Source organism: Bos javanicus, chromosome 5 (assembly GCF_032452875.1).
Source record: "Bos javanicus breed banteng chromosome 5, ARS-OSU_banteng_1.0, whole genome shotgun sequence".
In the NCBI taxonomy this organism is placed as follows: Eukaryota; Metazoa; Chordata; class Mammalia; order Artiodactyla; family Bovidae; genus Bos; species Bos javanicus.
The window spans coordinates 113734297-113757211 of NC_083872.1; the positions used below are offsets into that span (position 1 = coordinate 113734297).

At 55.4% G+C, this 22915-nt stretch overlaps 1 protein-coding gene across 2 annotated transcripts in view; it reads right to left on the reverse strand.

Annotated features, from left to right (window-relative positions):
- The window catches only part of TCF20 (transcription factor 20), a 193703-nt gene extending 171068 nt beyond the window's left edge, over positions 1–22635 (reverse strand). Inside the window, exon 1 of one of the 2 annotated variants that reach the window (XM_061418716.1) lies at positions 22174–22635. In XM_061418716.1, the coding sequence (XP_061274700.1) occupies positions 22174–22221 (48 nt within the window). In that variant the 5' untranslated portion in view covers positions 22222–22635. The remainder of the gene's footprint in view (positions 1–22173) is intronic. The other variant, XM_061418717.1, reaches the window with a different exon arrangement.
- Between the last annotated feature and the right edge of the window lie 280 nt (positions 22636–22915).

Sequence of the window (22915 nt, forward strand, 5' to 3'; positions counted from 1 at the left end):
ACAGGGCACGGGTCCCTGCAGCTGATGTTCATTTTAAAAGCCCCAAATGTTCACTCAGAGCGGCTCTTGCCAACCAAGGAAACGAATGATTTCCACGCTTCATTTTTCTCCACCTTAATCCCACTGCCAAGGCTTTGGGGCCTCTGCTGCTGCCGCTGTCCCCAGGCTGGCATCAGATCCTCCCTGAAGGTGCAGTCCGCTTTGGGAGTGCCCAGAAGCTCAGGGGGGACCCAAGTGTGTCTCCCAGGCCCTTGTGAGGTCATGGCAGGCTTCAGGGCCACAGATCTGAGGGCAACTGCTGGCCAGTGCCCCGGGGGTGGGGGTGGAATAGAGGAGCCCAGAGAGCCTTCCTGGGCTGGAACCGCTGTGATGACTCCCCTGGGCAAGTGTCTCAGGTACCCCTTCATCCTACTGCTTCCTGAGCAGAAGACAGGGGGTACCAGGCAAGAGCTACCCTGCTCCAGCCACCGGATACACCACAGATTTTTCTAAAAAGCTGTCACAGATCCAGCCAGATACTAAGATCCCATTATACAGAGAAGAAACACGTTCAGAGAAGGTGACCTTGCTAAGGTCACCAGCTGTAGGGCACTGAGCCAGGAGCCTTTGTGGCCTCCAGAGTCCCCCTGTCCATGGTGAGGTGAGACCTCCCCCCCGCCACCAAGGCTTCATCTAAAGCAAAATCTAGGAGGTGGGACTGGTCTGTAATGGAGGAGATGCTGCTCAACAGCCAGCAGCTATGAACAAGCCAGAAACACCTTCCTGGGCCTCAGTATGCCTATCTGCAACATGAAGGGACAGCCCAGCTTCTGTGGGCTTTGGGGCGCAGAAACAAGACGGCAGGTAAGGAAGAGGGAGAGCCAGGAGGTTTAAGGCCTTAGGTGAGCTGGTCTGAGTTTGCATCCTGACTTCTCAACCTCCCCACTGTGATTCACCCACTCAGGGCCTCAGTCTCTTTCTCTGCACAAAGTGTAGGAGCAGATCATAAGACAATCAACTGACTTAAGAGACTGTAATGCGACTGACATGGGACAATGCATGTAGAACCACTCAGCACAGCTTGGCAATCATACGGTTTGAGACTTGTGACCTCAACTGGGAAGGCAGAATGGTTAAAAGCATGAGCCCTGGAGGGTTCACATCCTAGCTCCACTGTACCAGCTGTGTGACCTTAAGCAAGTTACACAGACTTCCCGGGCCTCAGTTTCCTTGTCTATAAAATAGGGACATGAATGACAGTTCCCACACTATCTGGTTGTGCTGGCGATTAAATTAGATAACTCGGTTTGATGTTTAGACCAGTGCCTGGCACCAGGAACACTCAGCTCACTGCTCTCAAGATTAAAAAAGACAGCCAGTCCCAAGCTCAGAGATCCAGGGAGCCTCAAGACTGCCTAGCCTACAGGCTTTGGTGAAAGTGAAAGTGTCAGTTGCTCCATCGTGTTTGCCTTTTTGTGACCCCGTGGACTGTAGCCCACCAGGCTCCTCTGTCTGTAGAATTCTCCAGGCGAGAATACTGGAGTGGGTAGCCATTCCCTTCTCCGGGGGATCTTCCTGACCCAGGCATCAAACTGGGGTCCCTGCTTTGCAGGCAGACCCTTTACTGTCTTGAGTCACCAGGGAAGCCCACGGGCCTTGGTAACAGTGACCAGTGACTGGTGGAGGGCGGACTGAGTCCCTAAAGGTCTGGGATTGTCCTGGAGGCCCCAGAGAGAGGCCCACCTGGAGAGAGGGGTGAGGGAAGCTCGCAGGGGCCTTCTCTCCCCCGGTTCAGTACTTCCTGGTTCTCCCATCTCACTGTCTCTGTAGTAATGGTCGGTATTTTACATCGTCGTGATTCACTTGTGGACGGTCTGTCTTTGCCCTGCCTTCTCATAAACTGTGTGAGGGTGGGAATTTCGGTCTGTCTTAATCCTTGGTGTATGTGCTCTGGGTCAGAGGCGAGCACATAGTAGGTGCTCAACAAACATCGGCCACTGGAAAAGAATGATCAGATGACAACACTTAGCAAGAAGGGTGGGATGGCGGAGCTTGCTTCCCAGAAGACAGCCCAGCCTGGCTGCTGTCCCTTGTTAGCTCAGTTCCCCCCGACACACACACCGTGGGGGGTCAGGAGGCCAGAGTCCTCCCCAGGAAGCGTGTCCCTGTCCCTGCAGTGCAACTGAGCCTCTGGGGTGAGGGAGGGACCCAGGCAATTTTCTGGCTCACAGCTCATTTCAGAGCTGCCTGCTGACACAGAAAGGCCTGCAGGCTCATGAAGGCCCGGTTCCAGCAGATGTAGCCTGGGACTCCCGCCCCAGAGCCCCGCGGGGCTTCTCCACCCCCGCCCCCGGGGGACTGGAGGGGTTCCCCTGCTGAGTCCCAGGATGTCCTCTGGGGGCTGGGCTACGGCCCCCTCCCCAGCCACAGTCCCCTCACGTGTGCACGGCACTCCCCCATGACAGTTTACAAAGTGCGTTCACAGACATTATCACATCGGCTCCTAAACGCCCCCTAAAAACCACAATAAATCTCTCGCTCTGGCTCCCGAGCCGAGCCCACCGGCTGCCGCGTAGCAGAGGGGCCTCAGGGCACAGAGCCTGCCAAGGCGGACGCCAGAGGGGGCAGAGGGGGTTCCACGTGGGCGGGTGGCAGGTGGTGGGTGGCGGACCCAGCTGGGGCGCTGCGGGAGCGGGCGGGGAGGAAGCCTGAGGGCCAACCCTGCAAAGAAGGGAGAAAAAAAAAACAACAAACCGGCTTGTCTGGGAGAGCAGCCAGAAGGGCTGGAGGGGAGAGGTCTGGGAACCAGACTGAGGGGCGGGGCAAAGGTTAGGAAGGGGTGGGGAGGGTTCCTTAGCATTTAGGACCGGCATCCTGGCCAGGCATCAGGGGCCTGGGGATGGTCCGCTGGCTCTTGGCTTTCCACCTGCTTCCCTCCACCCCCCAGACACGAGCCCTGACCAGTCAGTTCCCCTGTGTGCTGCCTGAATGCCTTCACTGCCTTTTTGCAATCCTAACCCTCCTGATGCTGGAAAAGATTGAAGGCAGGAGAAGGGGACGACAGAGGATGAGATGGTTGGATGGCATTACCGACTCAGTGGTCATGGGTTTGGGTGGACTCCGGGAGTTGGTAATGGACAGGGAGGCCTGGCGTGCTGCAGTTCATGGGGGTCACAGACAGTCGGACACGACTGAGCGACTGAACTGAACCCTCCTGAAGAACAGCTCAGAACTCCCCACCTGTGGCCCCCTCCCCAGCTTCCAGAGCCTGCATTCAGGTTCCTCAGCTGTGCCAGGGACCCTCTCCTTGAATTGGCAGGCCCCTGTCCCTCTCTGTACCCCGTCAAACAGTGACATGAGGCTGGCGGCTGCTGGCGGGCAAACACCCAAGCCTGGAGGGTTGTGGGAGGGAGGTGAGACCCCCACAGGACAGGCCCAGCCAGCACTGCTCCTGTGTTTTGAGCCCAGCACCCACCCGGCCCCGGGCAGCCATGAGAAGAGAGCTCCCTGATGTCTGAACAGAATCAGCCAGCAGCCGTGGCTGGGTTTGTGTGTGTGTGTGTGTGTGTGTGTGTGTTTTTACCATTTTCCTTGATTCTCCAACTTGGAGGAGCTCAGCTTACAAACTGTGGAAAGTTCAGGAAAGTTTAAATAAGCAGGGCGAGGGAGGGCCTGGCCCGAGGGGGCTGCGGCTGTCCTGGCAGGCGTCCCTCCCGCAGACAGGCCTGTGTCTTCCCCCCACCGCCGCCTGCCCAGCGGGCGGGTGCCCAGGCCGGCCACGGGCTCAGCCTCAGGGCCGCAGAGACGGCTGAGCTGTCATGGCGGAGACTGTCGCTGGGGGACAGGTGGTGGCTTCTCTGCAGTCACCTCTGAAAGGCCCAGCATTTTTTTCCTTTTCCTCACCTGCTAGGCCTGGGCCCCGGTGGGTGGAGGTATCACAGCACCTGTGAAGTGTTCACCCTGCGGTGTCTCAAGAGGGTCAAGGCAGTGGATGTGAGGGAGCTGGAGGTGGAAGGTGACACCAGGGTCTCCCCCGCCCCCGGGACTGGGAGTATGGAGCTCACAGAAGCCCAGGGCTTGTCTGCCTGGCCTGCTCTCTCAACTCCTTTTCCCAGTGAGGGATTTGTATCAAGAAGTATAAAGAACTCTTAACAACTCAGCAATAAAAGGACTGGGGTTCCAGGGTTGTCCAGTGGTTAGGACTCAGGATTTTTCACTGCTGGGGCCCAAGTTCAGTCCCTGGTCAGGGAACTAAAATCCAGCAACCACGTGGTGCAGCCAGACAAGCAAACAATAAAAGGACAAATAACCCAATTTTAAAACCAGCAAAGACTATAAACAGACATTCTCTAAAGAAGATGTGTACATGGCCATTGGTCATTAGTCAAAACCACAATGAGATACCATTTCTCACCCACTGAGATGGCTGTAATCAAAAGACAGGCAACAAGGAGTGTTGCTGAGGATGTAGAGAAATTGGGGCCCTCATACACTGCTGGTAAGACTGTAAGATGGTGTAGCCACTGTGGAAAACAGCCTAGCCACGTGTTGAAAAGTTAAACAAAGAGTTACTACATAGGAACCTCCCTGGTGGCCCAGTGGGTAAGACTCTGTTCTTCCACTCCAGGGGTGCAGGTTCCAGCCCTGGTCCAGGAAATAAGATTCCACATGCTGTGCCACGTGCAGCCGAGAAGTGAAAAAGAAGAAGAAATTACTATGTAACCCAACAGCTCTACCTCTAAGAAATGAAAACGTGCACCCACAGAACCATTTATGCAGAATGTTTGTAGCAGCGTTATTCATGTTGCTGTTGCTGTTTAGTCGCTCAGTCCTGTCCCACTCTCTGCGACCCCGTGGACCGCAGCCCACCAGGCTCCTCTGTCCGTGGGATTTCCCAGGCAAGCATACTGGAGTGGGTTGCCATTTCCTTCTCCAGGGGATTTTACTGTCCCAGGGATTGAACCCATGTCTCCTGCATTGGCAGGAGGATTCTTTGCCACTGAACCACCTGGGAAGCATTATTCATAATAGCCTCTAAATGGAAACAATTCAAATCTCAACAACCGATGAATGGATGAAGGTGGAAATGTGGTCTAGCTATTCAAGGGAATATTATTTGGCCATAAAAAGGAATGACACTAATTCATGCTGCAACATGAATGCATCTTTTAAAAAAAAAAAAATTTTATGTTAAGTGAAAAGAACCAGATACATAAGGTCATGTGCTGTCTGCCTCCATTTGTGTGAAATGTCCCAAACTGGCAAATCCACAGAGACAGAAAGTAGATTAGTGGTTACCAGGCACTGGGAGCAGGGGAAATGGAGAGTGACTGCTCATGGGTACAGAGTTTCTTTGGGGGTTGATGGAGTTGTTCTGGAATCAGATAGTGGTCGTGGCTGCCCAATTCTATAAATATGCTAAAAACTACTGAACTATATGCTTCAAAAGGGTCAATTTTATGGTCTGAGTTATATCTCAATAAAGCTTTTTTAAAAAATGATAATTATCTCAATAAAGCTTTTTTTTTTTAATTATAAAATGTCCCACACCTCAGTCTACCCCACACTCCTCCCCGCAGGACCTGGCTCCATCACCTGCCCAGGCTCGGCCCTAGCCCCTCCCAAGCTTCCAACCTGGGGCAAGGGTAGGGTACCAGTAGTGAATGCCTTGATGTGGGCACAGGACCCCGCTTCATCCAAGCCCACTGGCGTCTGGCTCAGGCCCTCTGCTCTAGCTATTCCTTCTTCCCGAAGCACTCTTCCCCTCACCTCTTCCTATTCATCCTCTGGATCTCAGCTCAGATGTCTGGTCCTTAGAGAGGCCTTGTGCACGCGTGCCTGCTAAGTCACTTCAGTCGTGTCCGATTGTTTGCAACACTACGGACCGTAGCCTGCCAGCCTCCTCTGTCCAAATATTCAGGCAAGAATATTTGAGTAGGTTTCCATGTTCTCCTCCAGGGAATCTTTCCCAACCCAGAGATCGAACCCCCACCTCTTGGCTCCCCTGAACTAGCACACAGGTTCTTTACCACTGGACTTCTCTAGGCCAGAATACTGGAGTGGGTAGCCTTTCCCTTCTCCAGGGGATCTTCCCAACTCAGGGATCCAACCCAGGTTTCCCCCATTGTGGGTGGATGAGCCCACAATGCCAGCTGAGCCACAAGAGAAGCCCAAGATCACCGGAGTGGGTAGCCTATCTCTTCTCCAGCGGATCTTCCCAACCCAGGAATTGAAGACTCCTGCACTGCAGGTGGATTCTTTACCAAGTGAGATATTAGAGGCCTTACCTGTTCCTAGACCCTATGACTGAGTCTCTCTCCTCTCATACAGTTCCCAACCTTCAGTGCATGCCTGGTGCCTGCCTGGAGTAGGCACACAATAAACCTTAGCCAAATGAATGAAGCAGGAACAAGAAGTTCAGTCTGAGGTTGGGAAGCATTGGCTGCAGCAAGGGGAGCAGGCAGCTGAGGAGGGCCTGTGCTGGGTGGGCTTTTCTCGGGCCAAAGGGGAACCATGAGGAGGAGGAGGAGGGTGGCCTTTCTAGACTCAGGTTCTAGAAAGATAGATCCCTTTGACTCTTCTGTAGGTGAATAGCCCAGCAGCACAAGGCTGGAGGCATAAGGCCACGAGGAGGCCATGGCCTTAGTCCAGGCCTGAAGAGGCAGGGCCCAGCCTGGGTGGTAGGTACAGAGGAAGGATACACAGGGAAAGAATTTGGGAGCCAACCTCAAAGTGACTTGGTGATGGCACCAGTGTTGGGGGTGGGGGTCCCGGGTGGCCCCAGGTACTAGAGGTCCAGAGGGTCAGGTGAGGATAGGGACTTTTCCAGGGAGAGGGCAGTGCCGTGGGAACCTGTCTGGTGTGACGTGGTCGGAAACGGTGGGACCCCAGCAAGCAGCACCCCCCACCATTTACCAGCTCTATACAGTTACCCCATCCCCTGACCCCTCATTCTCCTGCGTCAGGGCTCAGCGTCCCTGCTGATCAAGGTCACAGCCTCCTCCCTGGCCTCCCTGACTCAAACCACTCACCTTTTCTCATTGGTCCTCCACGGGGCCTCCAGCACAGCGTGGGTCACTCTCCAGCTCAGAAACCTCCCATGCCCCCCCGACTGCCCTCTGAACAAAGGCCAGATGCTGCCCCAGGGCCTATGAGACCCTCCGTGGTGGGCCCACCTGGCTATGTCATCTCCACTCACCTCCACACACCCATCCCAGTCTGCATCCCCATGCCTCCACCCCAAGTGCCCTCTCCCCCTCTGTGCCTGGGTATAAAGACCACCTCCTTGGGACGTCCCCCAGCCCCACCCCAAGACCCCAGCCCTGAGTCTTGGTAGCATGGAAACCTCAATTCTGCTCATCTTTCCTGGAACCCAAACCAGGAGGCATGACCTGACCAAAGCTTTTTAGTGACGGCGACTTAGTACGAAATGACTTAGAAATGCTCACTGGTTAGATGACGTGTGGTCACAAACGTATTGAGTGACCCCAAGTTGGATGGAAGTAAGAGTGTTCTCTGGTCTCATTCTGCCCCATGGAGCAGTTGCTTCAGGCCTGGATGTGAAGATGTCAATCCACCAGAACAGAGAGCGGTCGGCTGGGTTCATAGACGCAGCCCCGGTGTGTGGGACCGTGCCTGGGTAGCTGGGGTGCTTGAGGTGGGGCTGGATGGGTGAGAGAAAGGAGGGAGGGTGGCCCGGGAGGGCAAGTGGCTGGATAAGTGGATGGCCAGGAAGGATACTGGAGAGGGTTCGTACTGGCCATGGACCAGCTCAAGCCCAGCCCGCAGTCCAGAGCACAGAGAAGGTGCCTCTTCCTAGGGCTGGGCTGGGATCTGTGTAGCCCCCATGTGCACAGAAAATCCCAGCTTTCTAATGCACCGGGGGCTGCCAAGCTAGAGACCCCTCTTGGTCATGGGCACTTGATCCTTCAGGGCTCAGCCAGCCCACCCTTCACGGCATCTCTGGCCTCCCTTCTGAGCCTCTAGGCCCAGCCAGCCTTTCCAGCGATTTGACCAGAACTCTCCGGAGCCATCCTTGACACCTCTGCTTGCTCATGCGCGCTCTCTCCTCTCGCTCTCCCACATCCAATCCATCAGCGAATCCTGTTAGATTATTTTCAACAGCCTCCTATCCGTCTCCCTGGTGCTGCCCTCGCCCCTCCCCCAGTCTGATCTCCACTCAGCAGCCAGAGGGATCCTTTTAAATGGTAAGTCCAGGAGGCCTCACCATCTGGCCCCCATTTCCTCTCTGAGCTCATCTGCTACCAGCTCTCCACCCCTCCACCCGCCCCACTCCCTCCAGCCACGCGGGCCTCCTTGCTATCCCTCGGCCGTGCCAGGCACGCTCCCGGCTCCGGCCCTTTGCCCTGGCTGATCCCTCTGGCTGGAACACTCTACCCTAGAGAGCCATCTGACTCACCTCCTCACCTCCTTGCCAGCTTTGCTCAAATGTCACTTTCTCAATTAGACCTTCCTTGGACGCCTCATTTATACATGAAAAAGACATCCACCCCTGGTTTCCCTTTCCTGTTTTATTTTTCTTTTTAGTGCTTATCACTCTGGGCCACAATATATTTTACTCCTTTTTTTTTTCCTGAGAAATGTTTTAGTCTATTTATTTATAGACTGTTGCTGCAAGTGGGCTTTCTCTAGTTGCGGCAAGCAGCGGCTACGCTGCAGTTGCGGTGCACAGGCTTCTGGTCGCAGCGGCTTCTTTTGTTGCAGAGCACGGGCTGCAGGACACGCAGGCTTCAGTAGTTGTGGCTCTCGGGCTCTAGAGCACAGGCTCCTTAGTTAGGGCACACGGGCTTAGCTGCCCCGTGGCATCTGGGATCTTCCGGGACCAGGAATTGAACCAGTGTCCCGGGCATTGACAGGCGGAGTCTTAACCCCTGGACTACCAGGGAAGTCCTGTTTTACTTCTTTATTATGTTTTCGGTCTATATTGCTCCAGTTGAAAGTGATCTCCATGAGGGCAGGGGTCTTGCCCACTGCCTCGTGCCCAGCACTGAGCAGGGAGTCTGCAGGGCATGAATGAGGGACTCAGCAGTGAGCAGGGGACTTCCCTGGTGGTTGAGTGGCTAAGGACTCCACACTGCCAATGCAGAGGGGCGCGGGTTCGGTTCCTGGTCTGGAAACTGGATCTCACATGCCACAACTAGGGGTCCTTCATGCCGCACCAAAGATGGGGGATCCTGCGCGCTGCAACTAAGACCCACTGCAGCCAATTAAAACAAACAAACAAACAAAAACATATTTTGTAAATGTGTAGAATGAAAGAACGAATGAGTGAGCCTCTGCAGGGTCCAGGCTTGCTTCTGCCTGAACTGGCCTGCCCTAGGCTCGACCCATGCAGGTCCTTCCAGCCTCAGCCCTGCCTTTGTCCCCTGGCCACTGGCAGCTCTAGCCCACGTGCAGCCACTTTGAGGAGTCCCAAAGCCCCTCAGAGCGCTGGTGGTAAAGAAGTCGTCTGCCAAAGCAGGAGACTTAAGACACTTTGGTTCGATCCCTGAGTCGGGAAGATCCTCTGAAGGAGGGTATGGCAACCCACTCCAGTATTCTTGCCTGGAGAATCCCCAAGGACAGAGGCACCTGGGGTCCACAGTTTTGCAGAGTTGGACAGAACTGAAGCAACTTAGCACACAAAGCCCCTCCCCTGCCTGAGGGCTGCCCACGTTCTCCAAGGCTCCTGCAAGGTGGGTGCCTCTATGGGTGGCTCCCAGATCTGAGTTCCACGGAAGATGATTCAGGGCTGGCCCAGCCCTCACTTGGTTCTGAACCATTTATGGTTTATAAAGCACCTTCCCTAGTGTCAGTAATGCCTAACACGGCCCCTGGCATCACTGACACCCCAGTGAGCCCAGCAGCGGGGACTCCTCTGAACACCACCCCCAGCCACCACTTTACACGGTCCTGCTCTTCCCCTTTGGGATTTCCCAGGTAAAGAATTCACTTGCCAATGCAGAAGACACAGGAGATGTGGAATCGATTTCTGGGTCAGGAAGATCCCCTGAGGAAGGGAATGGCAACCCACTCCAGTATTCCTGCCTGGAGAATCCCATGGACAGAAGAGCCTGGTGGGCTACAGTCTATGGGGTTGCAAAGAATCGGACACAACTGAGCAAGTGAGCACGCACACACACTTGTCCTCTTTAATCCTGCATGTTCATTGTCCTTCTTGAGCCTCAGTCCAGCCTGGCTGAGTAGACAGAGTGGATGCAGTTGTGGGGTCACTGAACAAATGGGGAAGTTGGAGCTCAGAGAGGTCATGTGAGCTTCCCAGGGCCCCCAGCAAGGTCCCAGGCTTCCCTGGTGCTGGGCTGAGACGGAGGTCAAGTATGTGTGTGTGCACATGTGTGCTAACCCATGTGGTGTGTCATAGGGCACAGGACTCACGAGCAGACAGATCATCACGGGTCCCCAAATCCTCACTCCCTCACCCCGGTGACCGGGAAGGAGTGACCTTATGACGGGGAAGGGCACCCAGGAGGGAGAGAAGGGGGCATATGGATTATTCAGCAAAGGGCATAGCAGGGCAACGGAGGAGAAAATGGCAACCCACTGCAGTATTCTTGCCTGGAAAGTTCCAAGGACAGAGGGGTCTGCAGGCCACAGTCCATGGGGTCTCAAAGAGCCAGAGGCGACTGAGCACAGACGCACACAGCAGGACAGTCTTACCCAACCCACACCCAGATTCAGATGTGAGAGCCAACTCAACGGCCCACTCTCCGCGTTTCAGACCTACGCTCTCTAAGCCTCAATTATATTATCTGCCAAATGGGTCTAACAATTCCCACGTTGATGGGTAGTCAGGATTAAAAAGGTGATGCAGGCATTCAACACATGGTAATGATTTAGGTTACTGGTAGTTTTATTAGAGCTCACATTTGCACAGGAGCACAGGCTGCCCATTTGTTCTAGAAGGAGTCTCCAAGAGCCCCCACCTTCTGCCTTGCCACAAGCAGGACACCAGACACAAGGCCCTGCCCTCAAGAGACTCGCAAATACTAATAATGACGTGCATGAACGTGAATGTCCCAGCCGGCGGACTTTTGGAGGTGGTGTGGTTTGCTGCCTTATTAGCACAACCTCATTTAATCCCCTAGAGAACCCTGTGAGTTAGGGGCAGCTACTGTAATCCTACGGAGCAAAAAACACCTAGGGGGCGAGGGGCAGAGCCAGGACATGAGTTGAGGACCTTACCACCATGCTCGGGTAGGAGGCAAACCTGCATGACCCCCTGGGTCACTCCCTGGATGTTCACATCAGTGTGCACTTAGAGCTGTGGGAACACGCTGGGGGGTGGAGGTGGGGGGTAGGGGGCGGGGAAGGAGGGCGTTGAGGGGGCGTGGCTCAGGAAGAGATGGACAGGGAACGCCAATAAGCAAGAACTTAAAGGCACAGAGACTTCAACACGAGGAGGAGGAAAAGGCAGGCCGGGCATAGAGGCCAGCCTGGGCCCAGCCCCAGAGTGGAGGCAAGGCAGCCCAGCCCAGGCCTCCTTCCTCTGCTGGCTCCACCCTCCCTGCTGATGTGGCTTGCAAAGGCAGGGCTCACAACCTCTGGCCTCTGCCCATGCCATTCCCTGCATCACGCTTCTCCCTTCCAAGTTCAGTGGGGGACAGGGCAGGATTTGAAAAGCGGCAGCTGAATCCGAGGCTGCACTGTCCTGCTTCACAGAAGAGGGTTGAGATTAAGCCTAGAGAGACCCAGGGGAGGGAGGCGCCTGCCAGGAAGAACATAGTGAGCAGGGGGAACAGACGTGCAAAGACATGGCGGCAGAGTCAGGACCCAGATCCGTCCTCCTGCGCAGCCCGAGCCCGTCCCACCCCCGGGGCTGAGAGACCAGCGCTTCTTCCACAGCCATCCCCTTCCCCTAGGGGACACAGGATGCAAAGAGCACTCATACCCCAGGGGTAGAACCCGGCTCTGAGGCTTCTGAGCCAAGCTTCTGCTTCTCCCAAACCTTGGTTTTCTCTCAAGCAACATGAGATCTCAGGCCGGCCCACCTCAAGAATTATTTGAGCCAAGGTCAGGACAGTTTGTAGCACAGAGGAGGTGCTCTATACATGCCAACTGGCTGGAGCACCGAGATAGAGCCCATTGGAGTGAGAGTTGCCCCGCTGTCTGGCTCCTGGCACTGAGCCATTTCCTAACCAGGGGGCCAGGAAGCTCTGGAGGGCAGGGAGGCTCGGGACTTGGCCTGGGTGGGACGCGGTGAGGTTATTACACAGGTGAAACGTGAGCTCTGCCTCCTGGAGGCCCGAGTCTGGTGGCAAGAGGCCGGCACCTGCTCACAAAGCTGTGCTTTTCAAAAAGTCATTGTTGGGGGGAATCCCTGGAGGTCCATTGGTTAAGACTCAGCTTTCACTGCAGGGGCCCAGGTTCAATCCTTGGTTGGGGAACTAAGATTCCCACAAGCTGTGCTGTGGAGCCAAAACAAGGCACTGTGGGGCCTCCCCATTACTCAAGGTAACCCATGGCCCCACTGACAGATGCAACCAGTAGGCGGATGTCTGGGGACCCCAGCCTGAGCCACCCACCAGCTCCCCATGTCTGGGAGGCGGTAGGGTCTAGAGGGCTGCTCCCCAGAGTCAGGGCTGTTGGAGGAGCCCCTTTCCCACTTTACGCTCCAAGCTTGGCTGTTATAGGGAAGCTTGGGAGCCCCAGGAGCGGGGTAGTGGCACTTAGGGGGCACCTTCTGTTGGCTCTTTGACAAGGAATGCCTCTTACAGCTAGGAATTAGTATTCTCATTTCACAGATAAGGAAACTGAGGCTTGGAAAGGTCAAACAAACTTGGACTGCTCAATCTAACAGCCCTTTTTGACTTTAATCTCCCCTCCCTCCACTTGCAGAAGTTGTTGAAACTCCTGCAAAGATTCCATCTTGTGCACGTCTGGAAGAAAGTTCTTCGTGTAGGCTGTAATTAGCTCCCTGAAATTCCCCCAGCACCACCTCTCAGCTGTACAGGGAGCCAAGCCCTCATGAACCCAAAGCAGCGTTCAGAGAATGAATGCAGCTGGACATCCCCAATTAACCAGTGTGCCTCCCTTGGGTAACTTGCTTCTCCAAGCCTCAGTTTCCTGAGCTGTAAAATGGGGATGGACTTCCCAGGTCGCTCAGTGGTGAAGAATCCGCCTGCCAATGCAGAAGATGCAAGAGATGTGGGTTCGATCCCTGGGATGGGAAGATACCCTGGAGAAGGAAACGGCAACCCATTCCAGTATTCTTTCCTGGGAAATCCCATGGACAGAGGAGCCTGGTGGGCTACAGTCAATAGGATCAAAAGAATCAGACATGACTTAGTGACTAAACAACAGCAACCTCTGTGAGAGGGATGGTTGGGAGGCTCCAGGGAGTCAATAATCCTGGAACATTCTGGGAGCTTCCAGAGTCTTCAGAGAAGCGTCAGCCAAGGGGAGAGGCTCAGAGGGTTTCCCAAGGCCTGAGGCACCTTCCCCAAAAGAGGAAGTGGCCTTGAGCAGGGCAGCCCCACCATGGGGGTGTGGGACTCAGGCTTGGAGCCTGGCATGAGTAGGCTCTCACCTGTGTGGCCTGGATCCCCCAGACCTGGCCCACCCACAGGATGTGACTCAGTCTTGGAAAGGGACAGCAGGGTGAAGGGCCAGGTGGGTCTGGATTCAAGTCCTCTGTCTGCCATTCACTAGCTCTGTGGTCGTGTGACTGTCAGTCACCTCCCTGCTCTGAACCTTGGCTTCTCCAGCTTCCTAGACCTGTCTCAGGACTGTGAGCCAAGGGTGAGGCCAAAGCTGGGTGGCCCCTCAGCTGCAGAACCGGGTACTGCTGTCCCCCTTGGGGAGAGCCGGCCTGCCCCCTCATCATCTTCCCTGCCTGGGAGCAACTGGACAAACACACCTGGGAGCCAGGGCTCCATGTCTTTGCACATTCTGTTCCCCCTGCTCATCATGCTCTTCCAGGCATTCTCCTCTCTACTCCAGATCCCTCCTTCCAGGCTTAAGTCACCGTCTCTGTGAGGCTGGACATGTGGCAGAAAAGGCACAGAGTCCACTGATGGGAAAGCTGAGCTGAAGGAAGGGGAAGTGATGCGTCCAGGATCATACCGTTGGAGGGGGAGAGCCAAGGTTCCAGCCCAGGCTCCGCTGCTCCTCCTAACACCTCTCAAGGCAGCACTGAAGACTTTCCCCAGTCCACCCCCACCAGCCACGCTGCCCACACACACGGCCACCTTGGAGCCTTTCCCCACCTGGTAACCCCAACCTGGAAAACCTGCCCTTCTCTCTTACCCACCTAGGCCTACTGACTTTTAATCAGCGGTCACCTGCCCAGCAGGCCCATCTTTAGCCTTTGGAGCACGCTGCCCACGTATCCACCTGGCCCTCCTCCCTGCCCAGATCCTCTTCATGTTCCAGGTTGACCCTCCTTCGGGAAGCTCCCTCCGACCAGCTGGACCAGTTCCCCCTCTGAGCTCGTTCCCGGACGCCATCCCCTTCCACCTGTGATTTCGTGCTTGGTGCTCTGCCTGCAGACTAGGGCTCTGTGAGTGGGCCAGGAGGTCTTGTTCACGTGCATCACACAACACCAAGCACAGCACTCGGTACAGACCAGGCGTTCAATATTTGCTGTCCCGGCATGGAATCCACCCATCTGGCTTTTCATTCAACAGATGTTTAACAAAATCAGGGAAAGGGCAGTGAGAAGATGGGGCAGGGGGCTCTGCCCTGTACAGGTCACGTCCTAGTGACAGATACACACACGTGTGACATCAGGGCAAGTGAGAACAGAGAAGCAACAGAGTGGGGAAAGGACAAGAGAGTGGGCAGAGGATGGGGGAGGGTCGTCAGGGAGATTCTTTCTGAGAAGGGGACATTGGATCAGATCTCTGAAGGAAGAGAGGGCGTGGTGTTAAGAACCAAAAGTAGATACTGGGGAGAAGGGACAGCAAGTGCAGAGGTCCTAAGGCGGGAATACACGTGGAAGAACAGCAAGGAGATCAGTAGTCATGTACAGATGTACAGATGTGAAAGCTGGACCAACAAGAAGGCTGAGTCCCGAAGGATTGATGCTTTCGAACTGTGGTGCTGGAGAAGACTCTTGAGAGTCCCCTGGACTGCAAGGAGATCAAACCAGTCCATCCTAAAGGAAATCAGTCCTGAATATTCGTTGGAAGGACTGATGCTGAAGCTGAAACTCCAATACTTTGGTCACCTCATGTGAAGAGCCGACTCATTGGAAAAGACCCTGATGCTGGGAAAGATTGAAGGCAGGAGGAGAAAGGGGACGACAGAGGATGAGATGGCTGGATAGCATCACCAACTCAATGGACATGATTTTGAGCAAACTCCAGGAGATGGTGAAGGACAGGGAAGCCTGGTGTTCTGCATCCAGGGGGTCGCAAAGAGTCAGACACGACTGAGTGACTGACAACAACAGTGAGCGAGATGAGGGGTGGCAGGAGCTGAGGTCAGCAAGGGACCAAGCAGGGGCCCCGGGGCAGGACTCTGCTTTGACCCTCAGTGAGCTGGGAGCCAGTGCTGGGTTCTGGGCAGAGGAGGGCAGGGTCTAAGTTCTAACAGGATCACTCCGGCTGCTTCATGGGGAATGGATTCCGGGGACGGAGGGGGAAGCAGGAGAGCCGCGCGGAGGCTGCTGCCCTCACGTGGGTGGGCAGTGCAGGTGGAAAAGGGGTCGAACTGCTGGGATATTTTGAAAATACAACCAATGGTATTTGCTGATGGTGAATGAGAGTGGGGGTGGGGCGGAGAGAGCTCGAGATTATGAAAAAGAGCAGCGTGAAAGACAATCCCAAGGTTTTTGGCCTGGGGAAGTGAGTAGAAAATGAGGGTGCCATTACCTGAGACGGGGAAGGTGGTGGGCATGAATTTCAAGAGCTCGGTTTGTGACCTGCTGAGTGAAGCTGAACCCTGGCCATCCACATGGAGATGTAGCGGGAAAAGGCGTCGGCCAGACGGGCCTGGAGTTGGGGAGAGAAGTCAGGCTGGGTGTGGGAAGCTGCTGTAGGAGTCCCTACATCTTACACACAGTGAGGGCCTCAAGAGGGACCTGAGACTGGCCACAGCCCAGCTCCTGGCCTGTAGGAGAGGCGGACAAGGACCCCAGGGCACACGGGGCCCCCCAGCGTTCATCGGATGACAAGGCTGGAGGGTGAGCTGGGATCTCTTGGCCAAGGTGGTACACCTTGAGAGTCTCGGCAGGGGGAGGTGGGACAGGCATCCTGAGAAGGCAGGTGTTCTGGCTTTCGGGATGAGGTGGAAAACAGGAGGAGGAAGGCCCAGTGGAGCCAGCAGGGTGGGGGTTCAGTGAATGATGCAGGAGCCCAACCCCTGGGGCTTAACTTAACCCCTGAAGCTTCCGTCTTTGCCTCTAAAACTGGAATGATAACCCTGCATGGGTTGGTGTGAGGATCAAATGAATTCATCCAGACAAAGTACGCAGAATAAAGTGATGGAAGGGGCTGGAAAACGTGACCTACCCTTTAGTACTGAGTCCAGAGAAGACAGCGTGCTTCAGCTGAGAGGACAGCAAACAAGGGAAGGGAACAGCACAGGAGGCCCAAGTGTGAGGGACCTGTGGCCCAGAGAAGGGAGGAACTTTGTTCCCTTTGGGCAGTGGGGAGCCTTGGAGAATTCTGTGCCGAGAGCGGGGCTGTATTCAGTTCTTGATTGTCCTCTACCTGTGCTCAGCCTGACACACCCCTCCCCATCCCAGGCCCCAGTCCTAGCCAGCACCCTGCCTGCTGGGCTCAGGGTACAACTCCTGTGAGAGAGAAGGCTTGGTGAGCACGTGCTACGTTGGTTCTTTCAGCTGCCCCAGGCATGAGGTCTGTCCTGCTATTATGGTGGTTTGACAGACGAGGAAACCAAGGCACAGAGAACATCACACAGATCAAGGTCATCACGCAGGTCGTGGCCGGCAGAGTGGACTCGACTCCAGAATCTCCCCCAGCCTCTCCCAGCTCTGAGAAGCGGCCGGGCATCATGGGCAGCGTCCAGCATCACGCTCCTTCCCAGCAGGCAAGGTGGGGTCCTTATGCCCACTCACAGGGCTGCAAGGTCAAGGGCCCCACAGCTTGTCCACGGAGGAGCTGAGACTCCCGCCCTGGTCCGTGAGACCCACGTGCCCACTCTAGGGGCCTGGCAGGCACAGCTCCCGGAAGCCTGAGCTTCCTCTAACCAGAGCCTGCATTCGGGCGAGCTGCCTCAGTCAGGAGCTATTTCTGAGGTCCCTCGCTCCCCCTCGGGGGGGTGGGGAGGACGGTGGGCTCCCCCTGCCAGGCTGCTCTGGGGCTCATGTCACAGCCCCCTTTACTGTCTCTTCCCCTGCTTTATCCTTTCAAAGTGGTTCTTCATCCCGCGAACCGACCTGGCCCACCAGGTCCCAGCCCTTCCCTGCAGAGAGGAGGCTGAAAAGCAGGCTTAACTGCATCCACTTAACAGTTTCACAGCCAGAAAAACCAGCAGAGGGAAATACAATGTTTGCAGACCGGGTCAGGTCCAAGGTCACTCCATAAAAATGGATTCCTGGAAAAACATAAACCAGCAATTTACCCAGTGAATTTTATTGGCTTCCAAAAAAATAAAAAAGCTATCCCATTTGAATAACGAAGAGAGAGAAAACGTCTCCAGTTCCTCCTTTATTAGTGAATAAGGACACACAAAAACTCAACAGAGATGGAACGTGCGTTCCCAGGCAGTTTCAGGTCTGGTTTATTAGCCACTTTCATTCCATAAAAACCAGCATTTCTATTCAAATAGGATGATGTCCAAAAGGTCTGTTCGCTTTTGAAAAAAAAAAAAATGTATTGAATACAGGTTAAGTCTTAGTTCTATTTTTTGTTTTTTAAACAAAGCTCAGATCCTCCTGACTTTGCGCCTGTTACTACAGCCGGAGGGAAACTGATTACAGAATCCATCTGATATGTCGGATTTCTTTGTGGCATCCACTTCATCGCTCAGCAGCCAGCCATGATGTCATAAGCCCATCAGATTTCCGGTAGGGGGGAAACGCTGGGGAATTGGAAAGAATGGATGTTTCTTACCGTCAGGAAGGGGAGGGAAGGGGCTGGGTGTGTGTTTGGGAGGCGGTGGGGGGTGCACGGGGGACATGGGGACTGGAGGCAGCCTCAGTGTTTGTGATATTAAATGTCAGGCAGAAACCTGAAAAATCCAGCCACCCAGATGTTTTCGAAATATCCAGATGTCTGGCACCGAGCAGACCGCGTTCCCCTCCAGCCCCCTCCCGTCCCAAGAGGCGTTCGACATTTTGGCTCTGACCTCAGGTCTCCAGCAAGTGCCCACCCTCGGGTTTGGAATTTTTTTTCTAAATCTTTACACATGGATGACAGGCGTAACTAGGTCCAGATTTCTAAAAGCTGTTGAAGCAGTGATTTGAAAAGTTCAGTCCCTGGAATTAGCTTCCACGGAATACACTCTGCAAGCCAAAAAGGAGGGAAAAAAATCCCTCAGCCAACACACACACACAAACATATGTGACTCTGAAGCCATAGGAGTTAAAAACCCCAAACAAAACCGAGGAGTCTGAGAACCAAGGACTTTTGCCTGACACTGAGAAGCAACGAGCCCTCCCCCAGGAGCTCGCTTCTCCCAAATCAGAAAAACACCAAACAGCTTTGTTCTTCCTGACAAAGCCCCTCGCTTCCAAGGAACAGACAGTTGCCAACAAAAGCACAGGGTAGAACTAATTTACACTCAGACTCGGGGCTTCAAGGAGTCATAAAGTGCAGAAATGGAAATGGCTTTGCCGAGGACTCTGCCTCCCCGCCACTGGCAATGGGGACCCCAGCGCCTGGGGGAGCCCTGCAGGCCACAGATGGAGCAGAGTCCCGGCTTCCAGTGGCCTGGCCACACGCCCACTGAGGCCACCTTCAAGGCTTGTGGCTAATTGCTCCTGAAAAAGAGCCAAGAACTGCAGGCCCCTGGGGTCCCAGCTCTGCGAGTTCACAGGGAGCCAGGAGAGGCAGCTGGGGAGGGGGACCCTCTCCAATTAGAACTGAGAGCCTGGATATCGAGGAACGGGGTGGTGAGGGCTGGGGGTTGGGGGGCGTCTGGCAGAAGGCAGGAGGAGTTGAGTGGGGGTTCAGGGCTGGAGGTGGGGGGCTCAGTGGCATCCTCTCCTAGGGCAACCCCTGAGCTTTTCAGATGCAGAAATCGAAGGCCAGGAGCAGCTGAGTGGCCCGCCCAAGGTCACCAAGCTCATTAGAGGGACAGCTAGTACTGGGGGAACGGAAAACACAGGCCTGGCACTGCATGGCTCTTCCCTGAACGTTATCTAACTTAATCCTCGCAACGCCCTGTGAGGGAAGGATTATCATTAACCTCAGTTTCCAGAGGAGCCAGTGGAGGCACAGAGAGGTTAAGTAATTTGCCCAAGGTCACACAGCCCACTCATTAGCAGAACTTGGCAGTGAACCAGTGACTCCAAATCCAGTGCTCTTCCTGCTGGGTGGGGGAGGCAGTGAAGGGTTAATGGGGAACAGTGATCTGATTTAAATACATCTTTAAGATGGTGGTGATCCCCATAGAACAGAAGGGATTAAATCACTGCAAATTAATTTTTTAAAGTGACTCCAGTCAGGAGAGCTGGGGGGTGGGTGGGGAGCCCGTTTTCATTCCATCCCTGCCGGAGCCTCAGTAAAACATGCAGACACTGTCTAGCTGTGCGTGGAGGCCACTCAGTCCCCTGAAGTGGGGAGGGTGGGGGTGGGGGTGCTGAAAGCTTTGTCAGGCGTCTGTGAGAGCGGTAATCTCCACGGGAAAGCTGCCAGGCGCACAGGTCTGACGGAGCCCGGGAGGGAGAAATTCACTGAGGACAGAAACTATTAAAAATAAAAGTAAGAGTTGGCCCTCTCAGCCTGATTCCTCCTTTCCAGCCCGGAGTTTAACTGAACCGCAGATTACCTGGGTTGCTATCTGTGGCCCAGAGGCCTGACTCTGGGTCCTGTCTGTCCAAGATGTGAGGGAGGAGGGCAGGTAATGTGTCCCTGTAACCCGGCCTTCCGGGGAACCCTGCTGACCCCCGCCTTCTCCAGAGTGGGATTTGAAGGAAACCAAGCCTCCCAGAGCTGGGACACAAAAATGAGGCGTAGGCTGGTCTGAGCTCAGAGAAAAAGACACTCACCTGTCCCCAGGCCTCCCCCCCGCCCCACCCCAGAGTCCCTTCGCTTCCCGAGGGCCAGCCTTGGCACTTCAGCGGGCCATCCGTGCCAGGCCTCTCCCTGCCCTCTTCTTCACTGAGCCTGCTGGTTTCTTTCCATTTGTTTCTGTGGACAGCAAATGGGGTGTGGAGCCCAGGACCCAGGCCAGGGAAGGGGAAAGAAAAATTTCTGCCATCTGGGTGCCTGATCTGGCTAAGCAGCTCCTGTTTTTCTGGGAAAATTCTACTCATTCTTTATTCGATTTGCCTACAAACACCCTGAGACTCAGGTCCTGCCCTCCTGGCACTTACAACCGATGGGAGGAGTCAAACATTAACCCAGTAATGCCATAAAAATGTCCCTGGAGGGAGGGGTTCCCAGGCTATGAGAGCGGATCATAGGGGAAGTGTCGAGTCAGGGGAGATCAAGGAAGGCTTCTTGGAGGAGGTGACTGATGATGAGGCATTAACCCTTTGACTCACTGTCACCTCTGCAGAGGAGCCTTTCCTGATGGCCACTCTAGATTGCCTCCTGTCCCCATTCCTTTCCTGATTCTTGTTCACCATCTGTTTCCCTGCACTAGTCTGGAAGTCCCCAAGAGGTCAGAGGTCTGTCCTGTTCGCCACTGAGTTGCCTGTGCTTGGGACATAGTAGATGTTTAATGACTAGTTGTTGATCAAAAAAAAAAAAAAAGTAAACAACATGTGCAAAGGACCTGTGGTAGGCGGAATCACAGAGACTAGGAGGGTGTAGGAGTCAGAATGGCAGGGGGAAAGGCACAGAGAGTAGTGGGAGATGAGACAGAGCTACCCCCAAGAACAACCCTGGACCGACCGGCACCTCCTCCAGCCTCTGGGCCCCCTTCTACTCTTCCCTGGTGGCAGAGACTGAGGTTGGGTGTCTTCCTTCTCCTCTAGAGGAGTGTCACATGGATACCCTGCCCCACTTGATCTGCGCCAGACAGCGCTCCCCTGGGGTCAAGGCAGGTGAGCAATCACATCACCTGCCCAATACTCTGCCTCTCACCACTGCCTTCCTTCCTCCATTCATTCCCTTGCCTGAACCTATGGGGTCACCCGGAGCCCCCAAGAGGCAGTGGGAGGCAGATCCAGGGCCTCCCTACACCCCACCCCCAGGTTTCCTCTGCACCCCAGCACCAGCAGCCAGGCACCCTTTCTCCTTCCTGAGGCAGAAGTGGAAGGAGAGAAGGAGCAGGGCTCCGGGCTTGGACCAGACGGGTTTGTGTCCCCTCAGCGGATAACTAGCGCCTGTCTGGACACCAGGATGGTCTCTGCCCCTCAGATTCCTCCTAGGTGATATGCAGATGCCCCAAGCTCCAGGGGAGACAGAGCAAGTGTGCCCTAGAGGTTCGAAATCAATTTCTGGTTTTCCTCTAGGGTTCAGTTCAGTCACTCCTGACGCAGGGGTCCAGGGTTCCCCCGAGGGTGCCTCCGGCCAGGGGAAGCAGCTGAGACCCACGGCGGTGATGGAGGTGGAGCGGGGGTGGGGCGGGGGGTCCCCAAACGCGCGGACCCTCCCTCCGCGCCACCGGCGCCACACGCTCTGGCGAACTTTCTGCGTCTGCCACCCGCCCGCGTCTACACCTGCTCGTGCTTCCGCGGCGCGTGTCCACACGGCCTCACCTGCCCCCGGGTCGCTGGCTCAGTCATAGCCCGAGTCTCCAGTCTCACTCGCCACGAGTTAGGAGGACCGTCAACCCCAGTCCTAGGGATCAGTCTCTACGACCTCAGGATTTCGGGGTGCGGGGCGCCTCAGCCGGCTCCCCTGCGCTCGTCTACACCGCTTCAGCAGTCCCCCCAGGTCACTGGATACGTCTCAGCTCAGGGGGCCGCGTCCACCCCGCCTCGGAGACACCGCAGCTCTTGGGGCCGCGTCCACACTGCTCAAGGCGCACCAGACCCTCCAGAGAGCGGACCGGCACGCAGACCCCCGCGAAAGACAGCAGCTCAGCGTAGGAGGTGCGCCCGGATCTCCTCCTGGTGCCCTCCACGCCCAGACCAGCCGGCCGGGGGCGGCTTACCTTGCCCGCGCCCTCACGCTCCTGTCCAGGCGATACCGTCTCTTTCATACATTGTGCAATATTGTCGACGGTGAAAGAACATGTTATAAATCCTCTCCCGGTCACTTGGCAGTTCCCCACCCTCCCGCCTTTCTTCTTTTTTTCGGCGTTTAAGACAATACTCGGCCCCAGCAGCCGTCCGCTGGCCAGGGGACTCCGGGGCAGGAGCTGCTGGCCGCGGCGGGGCGGGCCTTGGGCGGGGTCTGGGCGGGGCCTGAAGGGGTGGGGCGGGGCACCCGGGCTCTGGCCACACTCCCCGGGGAAGCCTCTATCGGCGACTAGAGCTCCTGTTCCGGCTTCTGATTGGTCTGCCGGCCCGGCGATGCTGACGCCTGATTGGTTAAGGCGAAGAAGAGTAGAGGATTACAGGATCCATTCTTTGACTTGTTTTCCCCTGTAGCCGCCACTACTCTTTTGGGTCTTCCTGAGATCTGTAGCCTTTTCCTCACTGCTTCTGTACACTCTGTCGTTAACACTTAACTACCTCGAAGGTAATGCTCTTCTTTGTCCTTTTCTACCAAATAGGCCACTTGATGCGACGAACTGACTCACTGGAAAAGATCTTGCTGCTGGGAAAGATTGAAGGCAGGAGGAGAAGGGGACGACAGAGGATGAGGTGGTTGGATGGCATCACCGACTCGATGGACATGAGTTTGAGCAAGCTCCGGGAGTTGGCGATGGACAGGGAGGCCTGGCATGCTGC